The sequence below is a fragment of the Cyrtonyx montezumae genome, unplaced genomic scaffold, assembly GCF_038088225.1.
Source record: "Cyrtonyx montezumae isolate F1298 unplaced genomic scaffold, pur_monq_1.0 scaffold_8, whole genome shotgun sequence".
NCBI classification, from domain to species: Eukaryota; Metazoa; Chordata; class Aves; order Galliformes; family Odontophoridae; genus Cyrtonyx; species Cyrtonyx montezumae.
In genome coordinates this window covers 73,919,391-73,941,686 of record NW_027072089.1, presented here as the reverse complement: position 1 = coordinate 73,941,686, position 22,296 = coordinate 73,919,391, and the positions used below count along the sequence as shown (strand labels likewise).

The 22,296-nt window shown below is 33.8% G+C and overlaps 1 protein-coding gene across 2 annotated transcripts in view; it reads left to right on the top strand.

The window, feature by feature from the left end:
• Positions 1 to 4,756: 4,756 nt before the first annotated feature.
• CDH9 (cadherin 9) overlaps positions 4,757 to 22,296 on the top strand; it is a 57,271-nt gene continuing 39,731 nt past the window's right edge. Inside the window, exon 1 of one of the 2 annotated variants that reach the window (XM_065753240.1) lies at positions 4,757 to 4,993. In XM_065753240.1, the coding sequence (XP_065609312.1) occupies positions 4,766 to 4,993 (228 nt within the window). In that variant the 5' untranslated portion in view covers positions 4,757 to 4,765. The remainder of the gene's footprint in view (positions 4,994 to 22,296) is intronic. The other variant, XM_065753241.1, reaches the window with a different exon arrangement.

Below are 22,296 nucleotides of genomic sequence, written 5' to 3'. Positions count from 1 at the left end.
ATTGATGTGGGATACCTTAACAAGTTGCAGAAGGTTAGCCTAACTTCATGTATTGCATGTGAGTGACTGCACTGTACTAATTAAAAACATAGCCATGGCAATTAAAAAAACAAAAAAAGCATTTAAATTGGCATATTTGCTAACAATCCTTGCTATTGATCCCAGCAGTTATTACTGCACACTACTCCTGAAGAATCTAAATAGAATATTTTAATTTCAAAAAGACTTTTAAAAGGTACTTTTTTTTTTTCCAGTTGCTAATGTGCTCAGAATAACCATGTATTTTATACAGACATAAATCATGTATCTTTAATTCTTATAGGAATCTGATATCAGAGTCCTTCCTGCAAGGAGAGACTGTAATGATTCCAGTTGTCACCACAGATCCCTCAAAATGTAAAAATCAAATCCACTCAGATGCTCTGATTTGCTGAGTGGGGAAAAACTGAAATTCTCCACAATCTAAGGCATTAAAATGTTTAATAGTTCATTTTAAGGAAGTTTCCAATGTAACTACGAAGCAACAGATTTTTCACTATTTAAAAAGGACAGTTAAATGACTGTAGTATTGTGTAAATAGTGGAAGAAGAAGTGAAACAGTAGAGATTCTGTATATAGTTTAAACCAATGACTGAGAACAAAAATCATTAAAATTCTGCTGATTTCAGACCTAACATTTTTCTCCTCTCCAAAGAAACCTAATTGCTATAATGTTTAGCAGATCCTGAGTCGTCTAGACTAAGAAATCTGTCTTTACAGTTAGAACATTCTACTATGGGAAAGAATGGGCTTTATTTATTTATTTGTTTGTTAGTCGTTTCAATATCAGGCTTTCGTTGTTCTTGATGTGAAAAAGTCTTTCTGTTAATTAACTAGGTAATCAGTAGAGGGCAGCACTACACAAAAAAAAAAAAAAAAAAAAAAAAAAAAAAAACCACATTGAAATACGGGAACCGAGATTACTCCGAGGAAAAAACTCTCGTTAAAGGACTGGTATATGCAAAGAAATAATTCCGTATAGTTCATTTAGAGCGTCTATGCACCGCAGATTGTGGTCCCTTGGGCAGCTACGCTTTCTTTTCCAGACTACATCAGAAAACTTTGTTTTAGCATAACAATACACCTACTGAACCTTCTAAATGCACCTCCTGACTCATCTAAACGGGTCACTGCAAGACCAAATGCATAAACCAATGACTACTGTGAAGTACTTCTTTGAGTATAATGAAAAGAGTATTATATACCTCTAACGCATTTGAATGAGTATGGCACGTTGGTTTTGGACAGAAAGGAATATGGAGAATATGAGGAAATAAAACATTCCATGTTGAAATAACAAAAATGAAACATTTGAATTTTTCTGTTATTCCCGTTTGAGATTATCACAAAATTGAATATGCAATTGCACATTGCCAAATGACTACATGAAAATACAGGTTAGTCTGAATGTAATGCCTCTTATTTATTTCCATGAGAACTACAACAGATACAGAGTATAATAACATTATTTAATTGAGAAAATTCCCTGATACAAAACGTTTTTGTTTTTGCTTTTTTCAACATAGTCACTCATATTCACCAGTGATGAGCAAGAGTCTGCATGCTGCAGAATCAAACCACATACCACTGTGATATACGCATATCACTGTGCTCACAACCACTGTTTGGTCTCTATAAACATTCAGCAAGTTTCAATGAATGTCAATGGTGCCATTTTTTTCACATGGAGGAGTTCTATGTAACAGGATTCATATGCACTTCCACGTCAGATGCCCCTCAACTGTCATCTGTCACAAAGCAATAAAATGTAAAGGAATATTGGTGGGGAGACTCAAACTCTACTGCCATACCACCAATATCCATCTTTGATGTTGTGGGCTGGTATAATAAAATAGAAGGATTTGCTTTCAGAGCAGCCCTCATATACTAATGTTCACAATAAAAAAAATAATTAAAAAATAAAAAAATAAAAAAAGGATTAACACTAAATCAAGCTAAATCATTGGAGTGTTAGATTTTTCTACAGTTTGAATAATGACTTCAGAGGCTAAATATATTAATATATTTTGTGTTTTTCAATGGCATATTCTTCACAGTAGTCTTCCAGTATTTAGGAGTTTTGTTAAATATATACTTTAGTATTTTTTGCTTTTTAGATTAACTACATACTAAATTATTTGCCATATATATGTGTACTTTTGAGAAGTTTATTTTATTATTTTTTTAATGTAGAAGAGCTATTAAATTTCAAGAAATTAGGTAAAGTTATCAGTAATGACTTCGAGTATACAAAACCATTACATTTAGTTGTTTCTGCATATCATTCAGATCCAAAGCAAAAGCAATCAAATCCAAAATTTTATCAGTATGAATAGTTGCAAGTTTTATATTTCAGAATGTGTACAATATGAATCCTTGAACTGCAGTCTAAAAATAAATAATATAAAACAGCTCTGAAAGAGTAAGGACTGTCTCAAGACAAATCAAGCAAGGTTACAAAGGTTAAAACAGGAAGATTGAGGGTCATAGAGTCATTTTACAAATTAGGATATCTGCCCTTTGTATCGAGTATTTTCAAATGTAGCTGCCATTGCTCTTTACTGCTATTCTGTAATGCCCCAAGTGTATATATGCAGAGTCTGAAGAGGCCCTGAAATCTCTCTCTGATGGTGTGTATTTGATGGGTGGTGTATTTGGTGATCCAGATAACCATGTTTTATGTACTACATTGATAGATACAATAAAGTTATATTCAGTGATAAAAAGTATTTCTGTCCATGTTATACAGGGAATTAGAGTAATTAAATTTAGACATTTTAAACCAGGATAAAATGCTGAACCTAATATTGTACTGTTTTTTTTTTATTTGTTGGTTTGTTTTATCAGTCGCTTCTGATCTTTATGGAGTAAGCTTGAAACACAAGGAAATAACATTATTTATCCAACATGAACTATTTCACAATGTCAAAAATTACTGACATTAAATTAGTCACAGGAATGTTCCCCTTTGTGTTTGCATACTCAACAGGAACTTATTGGACATTACAAATAGAAAATAGAAGATTTTGAGACTACCTACAGAATTAAAAGAAAACACATCCACTAATGCATGCCAAGATCTATGTATAGAAACATGCAGGGTTTTATGAAAATGGATTTTACTTTGCACTCTGATTCGTCATTTAAATAAAACACAAAATAAAATAAAAGTTTTCCTGTATTATATCCATTATCTTCTACATACATTTGACACCTATTAAATTGATTATTTTGTTGTTTGATTTTCAACATGATATTAGAGAGTGATATTCTATGCCATCACTTCTTGCTCAGAACTGTTTGAAGTTACTAAAATGCTAAGACTTTGATCTTTCTTTCAAATTGACAGTAAAGATCTTGAGACCACAAAGAGTATCATAATTTTAAGGAGAACTCCACACAAGGGAAAAACTTTATCTGTAAAATCATTAAAGCATTTAGAATATAATTCACTGAATTATTTTTTTTTTGTTAAATTACTTTGTCTCTCAATTGATTTATAATTTTCCTTTAAAAGATCTTATTTCCATAAATTCTAATTGAAAGAGAAATATCCATCCCCCATATAAAATAATAATTACAAAAAAGAAAAAAAGAAAAGTATAAGTAGCTTCTATAAAAGTAGCGTTTTAAGAGAAAATAAAATGTGTATATACATTTTTGCAAATTTTAGAACTTCAGTATTCAAAAATTTCTGGGTTCAGTGCTTTCTTGTTATTATCACTGTCCATGAGCAAGATTCCCAATCTAATGTATATTTTGGTACTGAACTGTTCTACTAGATTTTCCATAATTTTCTGTAACCCAGGTTGTCAAAGAGACTGTGACATCGGGAACCTCACTTGCACTGCCAAGTCAAGGCTGTTCTATTTCAAACAGGAACAAAAATATCAAAACAATAAGAAAAAAAAGGTTTTGATGAAGCTATATTTACAAACTTCTACAACAAATATCAATATCTATGTAAGAATTAGTAATAACAGTATTCTATGTCATGAAATTTCCCATTTGTTTCAGAGAGAAAAAATAATATACATAGCACATGCAGGATTCTGATTCAAAAGTAGAATTTTGTAAAACTCAACAGGATTCCTATTAAAACAAACTTATCTATCTAGCTCTTGTGAAGTAACCTATTTAATTCATCAATAATACTTTAAATTTCATTTTGTATCATGAGTCCCTTTGTGCAGAAACTGAAATCTATTCTCTGGGCATTTGGCATTAAGGAGTCTTCTTGTTTATGAAATAAGAGAAAATTCAGACTTGCATATAATAAAAGAGGATTCCATCAGATTGAGATAGCAGAGATTAAATTAGAAATTTTCTTACTACATGAGCTCTTTCGTTGTTTGAAGAAGCAATTGGTAGCAAACTTTTCTGACTAAAAAATATTTTACTCAAATAATGTCTTAATGTCTATCTATCATGTTAGGAGGTGAAATGGAAGAAGATGAAGGTAGCATTAAAGGATTTGAATTTAAACTCTAATTCTTGTATATAACTGTATCAAGAAAAGGTTTAAAACCACAACTATTTTTTATTCGGACAGTTTTCTGTGATTTGCATGGGTCGTTGTCATAATCACTAGTCTATTGGTAGACTGCAATTTTCTCAAATACTTTTCTCTGTGCCCTAGGTCCTATTTCCACGAGGAATATAACATTTGAAAATTTTTTCTGGTGAATTATCACAGAAGTGGAGTCTAATAGCATCTCTGTAAACGATGAGGGCTTATTCCTTCTTGACAGTTTTGCTTTGGAGCTCTATACTTTATGCTATTCATATGATGCCATCACAAAAAAGGACTAACAAGCATTCAAACAGTGAAAGGATAACAAGACTGTCAGAGAATGATGGAAAAACACTGCATCGTACCAAGCGTGGATGGATGTGGAATCAATTTTTCTTGCTGGAAGAGTACACAGGTCCAGACACTCAATACGTGGGTAAGGTAAGTCCTGTGTTTAAAGGATTCTTTACAGGTGGTGCATTTGACAACCTTGGTATTTCCCCTCCCTCTCTTTTCTATTTTTGATGCAGTGTTCCCAATTTGTCATCTAAGTCAAAGAAAACACCTGTCATTGAACACTTGAATTTTGCTTGATTTTTTGGGGGGAAATGAAGTAGCTTAGTAAATGAAATAGAAAAACTGTTCAGACTAACATGGTACAATTTCTTATTTCATATGCCCATGCAACAATACTTAATAATTTCCAGTTTTCAACTGTTAAATTTAAATACTAGATAAGGGCATAGAAAAGCTATGCTTTCATTAATCTATCTTGTGACATTTGCCAGTATACTGGGATGTAGGTGTTCTCAAGTGAAATGTAAAATCTTGTTTATCAGCAATAAAATTATTTCCTATGCACAATTCTAATCATGGATAAAAGTGTTGGAGAAGAAAACAACGATGATTGTTTTTCATCATTTATACAATAAACTGAGATCTTCAATGGTTTGAAAGATCTCAGCACTTCTAAATTCTGGCTCTCCAGGGTTTCATTTTTTCTGATACTGCACAACTGAAAGGTTTCCATATTTCTAGTCCTCTCTGGTGTCCATCACCTACAGATCTGCATTGTGTTCTGGTGAAATTGTACAGTCTTGATATTAACTTAGAATACATAGAATAACGACCCAGAATGACTCACAAACTAAGGAAATTTTTTATCTTAAAATAGTATAAATATTAATTCCAGCTCCTCTCATTCATTCACAGTGCTCTCACTAGCAAGGGTTGTCATGAAGCTGTCATATTTTCTGGTGCCTAACTCCCAATTGGATTGAGACATTTTTACTTGAAGGAGTGCAAATTGTTTTTGAACAGTTGTTAACATCTCTGATCATGTGAGATATGATCATCTGGAAAGCAAGCTTTATTATTAGAGAAATGCCAGAGAAGCTAACTATAACTGGAACTATGAATTTGATTCTGACCCCATTTATACTAACACTATACTCATATGATTCTGTTGTAGCAAGTAGAAATAATACGAAACAATTTATTTATCAGTATAAAAAATAGGAAGATGTGTTGTAAGTGAAGGGATCTTCAATAAAGGCTGAACTAATTCCATAATTTCTGAAATAAAATATTGGTTGGAAGTACATTACTGAAAAACCTTGCAAAGGAAATATATAATAACATGCACAAAAATACAAATCCCCATAGAAGTTCTACCTTGACCCAAAGAAATATTTTTTGTTAAAATTGAAAGCTCTTGTAGAGGACAAGTAAGTAGCAAATAGAAGAGTTTATTATTCCTGTTATAACACACTGTTATAAATGAATGGCCTCCAGACTATATTTGCATTCTAAATCTCAAATAAATTAAGCTTACCTCAAGATTGTATCAGTTTCTTTGTTCCACGTGAGGAAAGTAACTCAGTGTATATCTACGTGGTATATTGTATCATGTGCTAATTCACTCTGCAATTATTCCAAACTAACTAAAATCCACTGGACCTTATTGACATAAAGCCAAGTCCAAGAAAGAAAACAGATGTCCATATAGCAGTATAAATATCTGAGATGATATATTTATTACAGCTCAGAGAACATGTTGAGATATTTTACATTCCTCCACAAAACCTTGTACAGAGGCCCTGAGGGAGGGACAGCGTAAGTGATTTTCTAACTGATGGAAATCAGCACAAACATTATCCTGTGTGCCAAAGAGATGGCATTGGATTGGAGTGGTGTAATCCATAAGGTCACATTAACTTTAGTAGAGTTCAGGACATGACAAAATGGTCATTACTGTCCACAGTCATTCTATTTGAGTTAGGTCAAACTTTCCCTACTACATATGGTATACTCAGCAGCTCCTAAGGAGAGCTATTAGAATGAGCAATTGAGGAATTTGTTTTTTATAAAAAGGAAAACTTTTTGAAGATTATTATCTCCAAAAAAGACTTAAATCTCAGGTTTAGTATTCTTCTGCTCAAAGTGATGGTAATTAGCAAAAAGAAGAGTGTAAAGAGAAAGTACTTTTGTTCCCAGCCACAGGGACAATCTGGTAGTGTGAATTCTTATCCAGTCCCTCTTTAATATGGATATGCACAGATAGACAGATTACTAGGGTAGAATAATAAATACAGTACTAGAAATAAAATAAAGTGAATTAAGAGAATTTATCAGAAAATAAACATCTAAGGAATTAAAGGTATAGTAATAAGGCATAGTAATAATAAATTCATTTTCACTCCACAGTTTGATTTTAAAATATTTTTATTTCATTATGTTGCTGCTTTTATTTTGTTAGTGAGATTATTTCATTAAGGCTTCATTTTGTTGTGTGTTCTGTTATTGGCAATGAGGTGGAATAACACAATTTACTAAACTTCATGGATCCGTGGAGAGGAGTCGGCGACCTCACCGGTCAGTGCTCCACCTTAGTTTAGACCAGCACCAGGACAGGGAACAGAATGCTCCCTCCAGTCACTTGACTGTGCAAGTCCTACTCAGAGTCTGGATACTTGACTGGATACTTATACCTTGGACTCAGCCCCGACTTGTCCGAGATCCCTAGAGGGAGAGAGGCAGAACTTTCCTGCACACCCAAAAGGATAACATCTTAAATACTTACTGCCTTTTAAAATTAGATTGCCTGCAGCCAAAGGCCACACCTTCGAAGCAGGCCCACAACAATCTTTCCCCATGTCTAAGATTGAATAGTAATTGTTACCTGGATTACTGTACCCTCTGGTCTCCTTCCCAAATGCCTTCCAAGCATGGAAAGCTAACAGCTCCTCATCTCTGTTTTTTGTTTGCTTGTTTGTTTTTGTGAATTTCTTGCACAGAGTAGTCTAAGCAGTTAAAGCTGACAGATGCAATCATGGTCTCATTTATCTGAGAGGCGCCTGGGGGTAGGCTTCACTCTGTGACAAGAAGTAACTCAAAATGAGGTCGGGTCTACTAAAAAGATAGATGTAAAAACCAGCTCCTTTCACAGCTGGAGCACGGCACTCAGTCTGTTAAAGGGGGCAGCATGGTTTTAACAGATTCTGAACAGCTAGAGGAGAGCTTATGCTTTCAGTTACTGCTAGATAGCTTTTGGATGGAAGCAGTGGTAATGGTGATCGGTGACATAAAATGGACACCTGTAAGTGCATCCAAAACACTTAGCAGAAGTAGAAAATATTGCTTTGTGAGTAAAGGATATTAACATTTAACAGGTGCCAAAAGACTTGATGGCTAGAACTGTAGTAAGGATATTACTCAAAGAACAGAGATGAATCATTAACCACTTTTAGGGACGAGCATACATGTAAAATGATTACTTTGGGAATATTATAGAAGGTGGAGTAAAGAGAACCTAGAGTATAACTGTCATGCATCTTTCTTCCATTCTCCTTCAGACAATCCGTCTGTTTCATACTGGTGAATGCTCCTCTATGTAAAATATGAGTGATAGGAAAACTTTAGATTTCATACATCCTGTTATTCATACCTGAAACAATGCAATAACTGCTTATGATATCTTTGAATTTCTCTTTGTTTAAATTAATTTAAGGAAGCATCAAGAGAAAACAGTGGTTATTTCTATGTGCACAAAAACACAGAAAAAGATAAATTTTGCCTTGGAGAGTTTGCAAAGTATTCAGACAGACAGAAAGGTAGCATAAGCATTATCGCAGAGTCTTAATTAAAAAAAAAAAGTCTTTCCTGATAGTTTTTATTAAAGAAGATACCTGTTGTTTAGTGTGAATGTTGAATATCTGAGTGAAAACATCAACATGAGAAATTTTCACAGGATATAGTGAAGGGAACTGCACAACTCATTCCACCTATTAAGAATTCATAAAAAAAAAAAAGTGGGCTACAATACCATAATAAAAATTTATTGTTTGAGAGAATTGTATATTTAATGAAATTTAAAGGAATGGGGAAAAAAAAAGAGACAGCGATTGTAATGCGGTATTCTTTGGTCCCACATTTTGGGAAAGATCATAGATTAGATTCTTCAACAGCTACCAAATTTAATGAGGCAGAAAACCCCAGCTGAAGCCCCACACAGGACTAGAAATGGAATCTAACACACTGACTTTCTGTTAGAGAAAAGTCTATCAAAATTTACATGCCTCCTAAACAAATGTATCAAGGAGAAAACAAACAAACAAACAAACAAAAAAACCAGACATGCAATTTAATTGTTGGGATCGTGTCTATTAATTAAAGAAAAAGACAATAAAACGCACTGGAGTCTCAAAACAGATAGCCCTTCAGGGATAATTAGATTTACTTTCCAAAGCTAATACTGAATTTATTAGCCTCTATTTCTAAATAACTAACTGATGCCCAATAAATGCTCTTCAGTTGTTAGAAATGTCACATATCCCATATCTTTAACTGTAGTCATTATGAAAAATCTCTAGGTGGGAAGAAACAGATCTAATCAAACCCATCAAACATTTTGAAAAGGCAGTTCTTTATGATTTGCAAAAATATACTTAAAAGATTTCAAGAGATGAGCTTTTTCTTCCTTTTATTAAACCGCTCAATTATATTTTCATATGAAAATTAGTCTTTTTCTGTATTGAACAGGCACTTAGCTAATCAAAGGTAGTTGAAGGATAGATAATCTGTGAAGCTTCGTGCAATCTATTCTAAAGCAATGTTAAACTGTACAATACAAAATATGTATACCTATCCCAGAAATTAAGAGAACAATAACAACACTTTTTTACACCACCCATAAGAAACAGAAATTTTATTTGTCATATTAGAGGGAGAAAAGCAAATAAAAATGGACTAACATTGCTCAAAACGAACTACTCCATGAATAACCTGTTTAATAACTTCCTTTGAAATAAACAAACTGAGATTTGCACGTCATAAGATCCATTTAAATTGGATGCAGACTGATGAAAAATCTGTGTTCTACTACCAGTTAACCAATGAGCATTAATGAGAGTTAACCAATTCATGGCATTTTCCTATGTGCCTTATTAAAAATTATAAAGAACAATATATACTGCACTCTACAAGTATTCAGAAACAGGTGGGATTGTATACTACTGTAGTTCGAGTTACAGAAAAAGAGAGAAAAATCAAAATAACTTCATGTAACAATGCAGGAAATCTTGCCACACTCATCAGACTTAAAAACCAAATTTCACTCAATTACTTCATTATATTTTGTTTGTTTGGTTTTGTCTCTTTTCTTTACTTAATGAAATTGGATAGACAGAAAATTGAAACACTCCATCATTATTATCTCCATTCATTCATCATTGTTCATGTCCTCTCAACAGTGTTGTGACAGATTTGACTATACATAGCTTCTGCCCTGTGAAGTTTGGCAAGAAAGAGCTTGTGATCTGAAGTGGTGACACACTGAGCTGGCTCTTGATTTACTAAATAAATATATTTTAAATATGTATTGTATTTTATCTTGATGTAGCTTTTAGAGTATAAAAATTTGTATTTTCATTTCTGTCTTTAAGCAACACATACAATTAATCCATAAAACTTTATTTGAAGTATTTGTTATTTTTCTTCAACAAAATGGTTGATAAATCTCCTTTCTTAGATGAGAAAACATATAGAAGCACTATCAGTGTTTCAAATGTGTCCTCCAGGTCATTATAGATGCATCCTAACATTCTCTTTTCAAAAACTATTGTATTCACTACCACACCTAAATGTTCTTAAAAACATCATGTTACTTTACCGTCCTTTAACTTAACAGTATGTTTCAATGAAAACAAACATGTGTTGCTGACGTATAACCATTCAGAAGCATAATTCAAGTGAGGAATGAATTCATTGTGAATATTCTTAGAATGTTGCATCTAGCATGTGGTACAGTACACTAAGAGTCTCATACTCTCTGGATGCATTCTTTTATTCTATGAAGAGCGCAATATTGAATATCAAAATAAAATTTATTGGAAGATTTTTGACATTACACAGGATCTTGATTTAGAAAAATGATAGTTGTATACTGAAATCACTGTACAAGCACAGTAAAGTGACTGCAATATTCAGTACAAATTCTAATTATCATTCTTCAGTAACATTCATAACCATGATCCTGGGCATCTTCTGACTCTCTGAAGGACTATGTGAACTGAAGTCCACTCAAGATCACTGTTCGCTTAAAAAAATTATTTTACTAGATGTTTTATCTGCTTAATTTCTATATGTTGGCCTGTGTCACATGTTCGTATCCTCACCGTGGGTCTAGCTCACTGAAGAGAAACACTCACACCCTTTTAACGATCTCAAGTAGAAACATAACACTAGCTGATCCATTCAGCTGTTGAAAGCTGTTTCCTTAAGACAAATGCCACTCTTTGGCCTGGTCACATTTGTGTTGGCATAAAGTTACTTTCTTTGCAACAGATATCAGTCAGAAACTCAAAGTCAAAATTATCATTTACAACAGAGATTTAAATAACTTTCTAAAAGTTTTTGCTTGTATTAAGAGTGATAAGCTAACCAAAACAAAAGCTGGCAGGAAAAAAAAAAATATATAGATATATATATATATATTATGTAGGCTATGTGGACATGTAGAATGGAATTTTCTCCTGTCTCTGGTAGCTACTTTCAGTTGCCTTTTGAAATAACATATTCATTTTAATAAAAGCTAGATTTTTTGAGCCTGAAAGCCTCTTGATCTTTGCAAGCTCCTTATGTTAAAAGACCTGTGCAGGTGTGCCTCAGAGCTCCAGCTGGCTCAGGGATCTGCCACAACAGACCTAGTTTCTTATTACAACTTCACAGGCTGGCATTTTCCATACTTCTGGTGGGAAGAGAAATTTAGACTAGCAGTAATCTGCAGACCTATCATTACCTGTTATCAGGCAATCATTTACTCTGAAAAAAAAAAAAAAAAAGTGGGAGGGTGAAGAGAATGTATTCTGCAAGATATTTCTCATGATGCTGTATATTTATTCCATGGATTACTTTACAGGAGCAATTCTGAAAAGTGTTTTGGCTATGTTGTGATTTACTGATATCTGACTAGTAACAAAAAGGGAGAAAAACCCATCAGAGCAAATCAATATGTGACTATTTAGAAAGGCCAATTCAACTGCATCAGTGAGTCGTATTGTGAAACACCTTGTCTGTGGGAGAAAGGTCTATGAATAGTCACCTTGAAGATAAATAGAGGAGCTGTCAACAAGTGACTGTCAGAACAGTGTATCTTTTCTTCCTGTATGTGTCTGATACATCAATTCCTGTCCATTGAAGGAATCATCACAAATTTCAGTCTTCTAGAAGGAGAAAAATACATTAGTCAAGCCAACATAATCACTCAATTTAACACAATGCTGAATATCAATAAGAAGAGGAATCTGTAATCTCTTGTGAGCTGTAGAAATTCCTAACTATGGTCAAATCCTCACTTTATGTATCACCAGAGCAATGTGAATACACTAGGCTAAATTCTACTTACTCTGTCTTTGGTCAGGTAACTCACCTGAAATATCTCTTTTCTGCTTATAAACAGCACAGAGTAATAAAAAGAGAAGGAAATCATTCTGACCTCCATGAACATATCAGAAGTTATAAATTCCTCCCTGGCTTGCTTAACATCTGAGGGACAGCTATTCCAGTTTCAAAAGAAAGCCATCATAACACTTTTTCCACATTGGAAGTGTGAGAAAATGAATATTAGTCTAACATTATTAAATGAATGTTAGCTTGAACTGAAGAGAAACTGTTACTACGTATTCTCTAATTTCAAAGAAGGAACATTAGGATAAATTACATAAATTCCCCTATGTTCAAGTTGTAGAACTTAAAATCTCAAACAGCTTTTTGGAAGGAATGGTTCAGCTTAAAGAACAAAATTTTAGCCAAATCCTGTCATAAAATTATTTTCTGATACTAAAGAAGAAATTTAATTAAAATTTTATTTAATGTTTACCTTATGTACCTTTTGCTTTATGTTTTCCATTTTTTTAATGACGCTTTTCCTCAGAACATATATAAATCTGAGTAGGCTCATATAGTATTACAAAAAAGCTCTGGAATTCCATTAAAAAGGCCATATATTGAATAGTTACTTGATCACAAGCAGAACTGAGGAGAATTGTTAACATTATCCATTTTATGATTTATCTATTGCTTGGTAATTGCTATTAAGAGCAGAAATATATATACTTTCTACATTGTGAGAATTTTTTTTTTTTTAAGAAAGTTCTGTTTTACAACATTTATATAGTTTAAGTAGCATTAACACTATATCAAGCTGTTAAAAATGTTGCATGTACTGACAGGAGCTTTAAAAATTGTACTTTCCTTATAATTCTTACAGGGATTGTGAAGGTAAGCATATCTTTCTTTTTAATAAACATTTATGATGAACAAACAGTCAAATAATAATAGGTAACAGAGCATTAAATCTTCAAATGCAACAAGGTCAGACTCACAGAACTGAATTAACAAATGTTAAGTAAAATACAGAAAGTATTTGTTTACCTCCAGTCTCCTCCACTGTAACATCTGAATATAAAATGCCCAGTCTAAATATCCTATAAATCATTAACTTAAAAACAAAACAAAACAAACAAACAAACAAAAAGAACAAAAAAACTTCAAGGGAATTACAGACAGGAACCTCCAGAAGGAGACTAGCCCCAAAGACTATTAAGGGCTTGGAGGATCTCCTGTATGAGGAAAGACTGAGTAACCCAAATCTGTTCAGCTTGGGGAAAAGAAGACAGATGTTTATAAATATCTAGATGGAGACAATTGGATGAGACTAGGCTCTCCTTGGTGAACGTAGGAATCACAGAATGGCTCGGGTTGAAAGAGACCTCAAGGATCAAGAATCTCCAACCCCCTGCCATAGGCAGGGCCACCAACCTCCCCTTTTAATACTAGACCAGGCTATCCGGGCGGCCTCATCCAATCCAGCCTTGAACACCTTTAGGGATAGGGCATCTACAACCTGTCTGAGCAGCCTGTTCCAGCGCCTCACCATTCTTATCATAAAGGACTTCCCCACTGATATCCAACCTGAATCTTCTCTCCCTCAACTTAAAACCACTTCCCCTTGTCCTACTGTTATGTACCCTTTCAAAGAGTTGACTCCCCTCCCATTTATAGTCTCCCTTTAGGTAATGAAAGGCAGCAATGATGTCACCCTGCAGCCTTCTTTTCTTCAGGCTGAACAAGTCCAGCTCCCTCAGCCTGTCTTTATAGGGGAGGTACTCCACCCCCCTGATCATCTTCATGGCTCTCTCCTGTTACCCACTCCAGCAGTTCTCTGTCTTTCTTGTACTGAGGGCTCCAGACCTGGACACAGTATTCCAGATGGGGCCTCACAAGAGCAGAGAGGGACAATTACCTCTCTGTCTCTGCTGGCCACCCCTCTCCTGATGGAGCCCAGGATACCATTTGCTTTTCAAGCTGCAAGAGCACACTGCTGGCTCATGTTAAGTTTTTCATCCATCAGGACCTCCAGGTCCTTCTCTGCAGGGCTGATCACAAGGACTACTCCTTCCAGTCTGTATAGATGCCTGAGATTCCTCTGGCCCAAGTACAAAACCTTGTACTTTGCTGTGTTGAACCTCGTTAGGTACACCTGGGGCTACCTTTCAAGTCTGTTGAGGTCCCTCTGAATGTAAGTTCCATACTAACATGCAGAAGTTCATTACAATAAGGGCGATGTAGCACTGGAACAGGTGGCCCAGAGAGGTTGTGGAGTCTCACTCTATGGAGATATTCAAGAGTCATCTGGATGGCTACCTGTATGACCTACTGTAGGGCACCTGCTTCAGCAGAGGAGTCGGACTCAATGATCTCTTTAGGTCTCTTCATCCTTTGTGCTTCTGTGATACTGTATGTTCTCTTTAACACAAGTGACTAAAATACATAACCATTTATAATTTTAAATGTTTTTATTTATATATATGATATATATTTTATTAAATTCAGGTATTTAAAAAAATATAAAAAGAAATTTGGCATGCAAGCCTATTTCTCTATTTGTAGTTGCTGAAGTAATTGGAAGCAGGGATGTAAAGAAGAAAAATAAATCAACTTTTTTTTCCACTACTGCTCTAAGTTTGATAGAATATGAATATATTTTCGTCTCTGTGCAGGCTAGTAATTTTGAAGTGGAAGAGGTAACAGCCTGATTCATATGAAGTATTTGGATTTGCATGCTCAAAGGAAAAGTATGAATCTGTCCCAGAAGTAATTCTTAAGCACTTCAAATATGCAAGTAATGGCGAGAAACAGGACTTGTTCTGTTTTCATTCTATTGGAACTACTGTGCTTAACTTTCCTTGAACTTCAAATGGCTAAATCTGGTTTATTTTCAGTGTGAAAAGGATACATTAAATAAACATACAGACTAAAATAATGTTAAGTTTTTTAATTATATTTTTAGTATGTTTATTTTGATGTTTTAGATGAGCATAATAGAGAATAAGATTAATAAGTCTTGTAATGATTGCTATTAAAATTCTTAGTACTAATAAGTAGGTATATTTCAACAAAATATCTCAAGGTACTTTATATTTATGAACACCTATAGTGAAACCAGAAATGACATAATACCTATTTTTGTGAGGAGCAAATGGCAACAGAGTTGGAACAGTTATCTGAGGTCACAGAAGCAGACAATAACAACAGTTAGGAGAAATGAACAACCACTGAAGAAGAAAAAAATAGCACATTCACATGGCTTATTTGTTTAAAGAGAAAATCAAGGCAGAAATGATTGCATATGTCAAGGCTGAAAAACTTTTGAAAAAGGACTTCTAAACCCTCATTCTGAATATAAGCAGAATATCAATTTCTATCTTAACGTCTCTCACCATGATAATGGTCAATATTTTATTTCAGATTCAGTCACAGTGTAATTAGCAAGAACATCAATTTTACAGAAATTATATAAAGTACTGAATAAGTACTACGACGGAAATGTAATTCATTGAAGGATATGATATTTAGAATTAGCACTGTAGACACTATTTACCCCCCCAGATCTTTTTTATTCCCATAAAGTTAATAGAAAAATCACTATAGAAGTTTCGGTTTTTTTCTTTGCTTAACTAGATATGAACACTTTAACTGCGCATGCTTTTAAACTAATATTAACTCATCTTTTTTGCACATCCTGATGGGTTTTGATGGATTCCTTTTTCATTAATATTTTCTCTGAGACTCAAAAAAAAAAAAAAAAGAAAGAAAAATACCCACCCACCCAACCAATAACAGAAAAATCATTAGATCTTACTCTTACATAACTCTTGCATAATCTACTGTTTCCATATTCATCTATTTTCATCTGTTACAGCTTGCAGATTCAACAATGAAATTAACACACCCTTGGTGAAGTGGCACTGTTGGTCTGCAGGGCTTTATTCTTGGTTTCAGCATTATGTTTTGGCTTCTCTATGCGCTATTCATCTTTTGTGCAGCTGCCCCAGGCATCTTTACTCTTGCTCTCCACTAAGCAACAGTCTCCATGTTTAATCACACAGGTAAAATCGGCCTGCGGGTTAGGTTGAACCAGAAAGCATGTCTCAGGCTCTTATTAAATGGTATTGTACATACCAGATTTTCTTGTGCCAGCAAAATAATGAAGTTATTTTGGTAACTGTTTCAGCCACCATCCTGACTTTGCCATTGTTACAGTTATGACTTTCCAAGGACAATATTCTGAAATGAAATTTGAATGAACTGTAGTAGATAAGCATGTTGAGTTGTGATATGATAATATCTGATCTGTGGACATAACTGATGACTACAGTCGTTTAACATAAACCTGCATCTCATGTTCTGAAACAGAAAAATTATAGTCTTTGGCAAACTATAGCAAAAGTTTGATTTTTTTCAATCAAGCTTGAAAACCTGCATCTCAGCAGTTGATTTGAAGAATCGAGAAAGTAGAAAAGATGAGCAAATTCTGTGTGCTCTGAAATCAAGTTCTTTGTGCAAAAGTACGAATGACTTCTAGTAACATTTGAATTAACATCTAATGCAAATAGGCACATGGTTTTGTCCAGATTTGACTACGAACTACCATGTAAGTCACAAAATATATAGAAGGTATGCAAGGGAAGGAGAAAGCAACTCTATTCCAGTGCTACAACTCCTACATATGAGGAAGAGATGCAGGTGAAAGAAATTATTTTGCCCTTATTGTTTTTTGTATCAGCAACATCAAAATACAAAGAATTCTTCTCAACACTTCCTAAATGAAGACTAGATTTACCTCTACCCATTAAGCCAAAATCAGCACCTGCAGCTGGTGTTGGTGGTGTTTTTCACAGTATCATTCTCTAGAGAATTTGTCACAATAGACAGCTGAACACAGGAACCAGATGCTGGAAAATAGAAGATAAGAAAAGTAAATGTCATTTGCCTTGTTTAATATACAGTCACTTAGGTTACCATCACACACAAAGTCGAGTTGTTTAATTAAGAAGTTTATGCTGATATCACAGATTTGTGTCAGGTAAATACATTGCCATTTAGAACATACATAAAACTTTTGATTAAACATACATGAATAGAAAATTAAGGCAATGCATCTATTTCTACTGAGATCTACACTAAAGAACTACTGCAGTTATTAAGATGTCTTCAGAGTTTTTAATTAGTTAAAATGTTAATGAAGGAAGAGCTCCTGTTGCTGCTGTATCCCAGCTGCTGTAAATCTGAAATCATATAATGAAGGTACTGGTTAATATCCTACTTGTCACTAGCACTCAGCATATTTTATGAGATTTTGGGATTGAATGAAGCGCTACAAACTTATTTCAAGTTCACTTCTTTTACTTTTTATATGAATTTAATTTATTTTATTTTCAATACCCATCTATCCTCCTCCTCAACTACTGTCTTTTCTTTCATCTGAATATGAATAACCTTCTTGACTTCTAGTAACACATTTGAATAAAAATCTAATGCAAATAGGCACATGGTTTTGTAAAAGTAACGTATACCTGAGGCTGGATTTTACTGCTGTTTCTCTCAGCCCAGAAGTTTTGGCTACAGATTGTTATTATTAGATATCTGAGAAGCTTTAGAAACATTCTTTTCTTCCTCTTGTTAAAAAAGGCTTACTGCATGACTTCACTCTTTGGACACACTTGAACAAATTCTCCGTCCCTTCCCATTACTTATGCTTCACATTTAAGAAGACGTAAGAATATTTGAAAGAATCATGCTAAATCTGATCATTGAGAACACTTTGCCACTTGAACATGTATGCCATGTACTGACTACTGAGGTTACCCCATATATTTTACAGAATAGGTCTGGGTATGTTACAGCCCAAACTTATTATTTGCTAGCTGTCAAACTGTTAATATAACGCTGCATTATGTAAATTTTACGGAGAAGTTTTTCAGTCTTAATTTATATATAACTTAAGACTTTTACCTTAAGCTGTAAATAAAAGCAATCCTCAAGCAAAAGACTGTGGGAAAGACAAAATTGTGACTGGCACATGAGAATAACTTTAGCTGTACTAGAAACTAAGAGGCTGAATATACAGTGCTTTGGAGGGAAGAGATTGTTTCCATCTGAGGCATAAATTGCACCTAAAGTACAAAATGAACAGAGGTATATTCAGACAGCTGTGTTACAGTTCAACAAATATTTAAACAGAAATGTATTTAGTAAAAAAAATGTAATATCAATATATAACTCTTGTATAAGCTTTCAGTTTCACAGGGGGAAAATTTTGCTGTAGCTTCCAAGTTTCCTCTGCTGACTGGTGATAGCCTCAAAACAAACTAACAAGCAACATTTACACTTTACATTTTCACTGCTGTGCCTGTAGCAGATTGAAGAGAGCAAGCAGCCTTTATGTCTGCTTGAAGACAGCGGAGGTAAGAAATCTGCAGTAATAGCCCTGTGTTTCAATACCATGATACAAACGTATACTGTAAACTATGAAGTGTAAACCACAATGTAAACATGGATCTACTCTCTTCTTGTGGTGTCTTTATCCTTCATTTCTTCTAATTCCTCTTCATAGGAGAGAATATACCATCTCTCTAAACTTTGATGAATGAATATTTGCTGTCTCTTTATCCACCTCAGTAGTCCTAAGTTGCTCATCTTTCCTTGTTTTTTCTTCTTCTTTTCTTTCTAAAACACACAGCCTTTATGTAAGACTCAGTAAACTAAAACTGACATACAAGCAACAGTCAAGAACTTTTAAATGTCTTGTAAGGCATTTTTTTTCCCTCTGATACTTTTTTTTTTCTTTTTCTTTCCATAACAGTTCCTTAGCTTAACCATTTATGACATTCCTTTTCCTTCCTACATAGATTTCTTTTCTACCATGTGTAGTGACTGTAATTTTTGAGGAGTTATGGACTGTAATGATGCTGAAAGCAAGAAGTTATAACTAAATTTTGTTGATAAATATTGAGTGGTACATGAAGAGAAAATGTAGATCCAAGGAGCAAGGTATCAATTCAAGGCAAACAAAATTATGCTTCAGATCTCTGAGATAAGCTGCTGTTTTTCTACTCATTTACTTATTGAAAATTAGAGTAACATGGACCTATGTACATTTATGTCAAGATTTATTTGGAAAATATCATGATCTTGATTATCACATCAAAAAAAACCTATCAGTTTTGCAGAACTGGATAGAAAGGGCAATTTGAGATGCATATTTTTTCATATTCAAATAAAGAAAGAAGGTTGAGAGAGCATTTAAAAATATGCTCATATTCATAAGAGATATACTGTTACAGAAACAGCTAATTGTCACTGCCATAACCATTACTGATATGTTTGTCTCTGATGATCCTCAAGAGAATTTCTGTTGACAATGCATTTAAACAACAACAAGGAGACTACAAAAAAAAATATGTGTGTGTGAAAAAATAATAAGAAATTAAGGTAGTCAGCAGAAGATCATCTAAGTTGCATTCTTTTCAAAATATTTCAGATGACTCTATGTTGGATATCGATTAGAATGGAGATGATATTTGTTACCAGTTTGCTCTTTCTACACTGGGTAATATACTGGATTTTATTGTTTTTATTTTTTATTTCATGGTTCTCCTCTGATCTGCCAGCTCCTCATGGAGGTGGTAAAATGAGTATCTACAACATCAGGAAAGACAAGTTTGACAGATTAATTTTCCTCTTACAAAGAGACTCTGCTTGCTAACCTATCTCATTCCAAATAGAGAGAAAAACAAAACAAAACAAAACATCATGTAGAATAAAATGAAACAAAATATTTCAACAGGAATGAATTTCTGCTAATAGTCAATTATGGACTTTTCTAGACTTGTTACTCTGGAAAATGCATAGAGAAACTATAACACTCAAAAAATGCTTCAAATTAAATGCATGCGCACTGTTTGAACAACACAACCTTTTTGCACAAATAAAAATTTTATAAAATCATAAAAAAAAATATTTTGCATATAAGACAATATGTTGTATCACTCAGTATGATGAAGAAAATGAACCTGTTCTTCTTTGTTCTTTTTAGTGAATAATGGGCATGATATTTTGTAAACATAAAACATTTTTATTTGCTTATGATTTTCTGTAGGTGATTTTCTGTAGTCTTTCCATAGGGCAAATGAAATTGTAAAAGCAAAAAAACTTATTTTTATATTACAAATATATGTCAATAAATATCTAAGAAGCTGGAGGTAGTGGGATGAGGCTGGAATCTTCTCAGCAGTGTGTGGTGCCAGGACAAGGGGAAATGGCCACAAACTGAAGCATAGGAAGTTCCACACAAATGTGCATGGGAACTTCTTCCCAGTGCAGTGACGGAGCAGTGGCACAACTGCACAGAGAGGTGGTGGAGTCTCCTTCTCTGGAGACATTCAAGACCCACTGGGATGCCTACCTGTGCAACCTCGTCTGGGGAGGTGCTTTTGACAGGGGGGCTGGACTTGATGATCTCTAGAGGTCCCTTCCAACCTCTATAATTCTGTGATTCTGTAAAATGCAAAATATTGTTTAAAATTGCAGGAGATGGTCATGATATTTATATATATATATATATATTCACACCAGTCAAAATTAAATTTCATTACATTTTTATAACTGTATCTCACCTTACATAAATATATACAATCTAACATGTATTTTCTCTGTTTTGTAAATTAAAAATATTTTGTAGTTATAAAAATTTATTATAGTGAGAGAATGGTAGATTTTTAAGTTTTACCCAACCAGTATTTCATTAATATCAGATGCTGGATAATGTTTTGATTTTTTCAATTATTGCTATTATTATCTTGAAAATGGAAGCAGTCCCTTTTTTTTTTCACAAACACTAATGCTACAAACTTAAATCACAGCCTAATGAAAATTCATCAAATGCTAAGTGCAAATAAAACATTTGAGGGAATTAGAAATTGTTACACGTGGAATAAGTGGTACTTTACAGCTGCACTTGAAGTGAATTTGTTAACAGAAAGTGGGCAGTAGCATACAGAACTCTATTGCCAGGAAATCACATCCTATTTGAAAATTTACTCTGCTTGAAAATTCTGTTTAGAATCTGGTAGAAACATGAGATAAGGAGGATTCTTAATGTGTCTATTATGGTTTGATCTACCTGACTTCCTAGTGGGTAGTTTGAAAAGATAGATGAAATAAATTAACCTATTTTCTGAGGATCCATGTATAGTTAGGCAGGCTGAAGGAATGGCAGTGGATAGATGTGTTTGTTTTTTTTCCAGAATCACTTTTTGATGCACAAAGATCAGTGTTCCCACTACTTGCTCATCATTGCCCCATTGCAAAAGGTTGTTGATCCTGGATTACCAAGAGTTGTTCATATAAGCAATCAAAATGATTTTGGCAAGATAACACTATTTACATTCACAGTCTGGATTGTTGCTGTGTATCTGCAAATGTCTTTTGATATAAGATATCAGTCTGCAGTAGATGAACAGATCTCTAGAAAATATTCTAATAGCAGTACTTGGTCTCTTACTTTTCAGTGCTCATTTTAAGGTCATTTTATATACTTTGAAAGATTCTTTAGGTTGAGGAGATGCCTGGGAGAAGCATTTAACAGGTATTCAAACATATCCTACTTTATTACCTGTCCTAGTAAATAGTTTTCATACCCATGATTTCTATATTGTTTCCAGTTCTCTCCCTCATCCCATTTGGGGGAATTAAAGGTTGTGGGGTTTTTACCTGCTTGCTGGGTTAAGTCACAACATTAACATAACTTCAAATGAAATTATATTAAAATAATATTCCAGAGATAATTTCTAATGAAAATAAAATTCATTTCATATGTTTATTATTTCTGATATAATTCCACA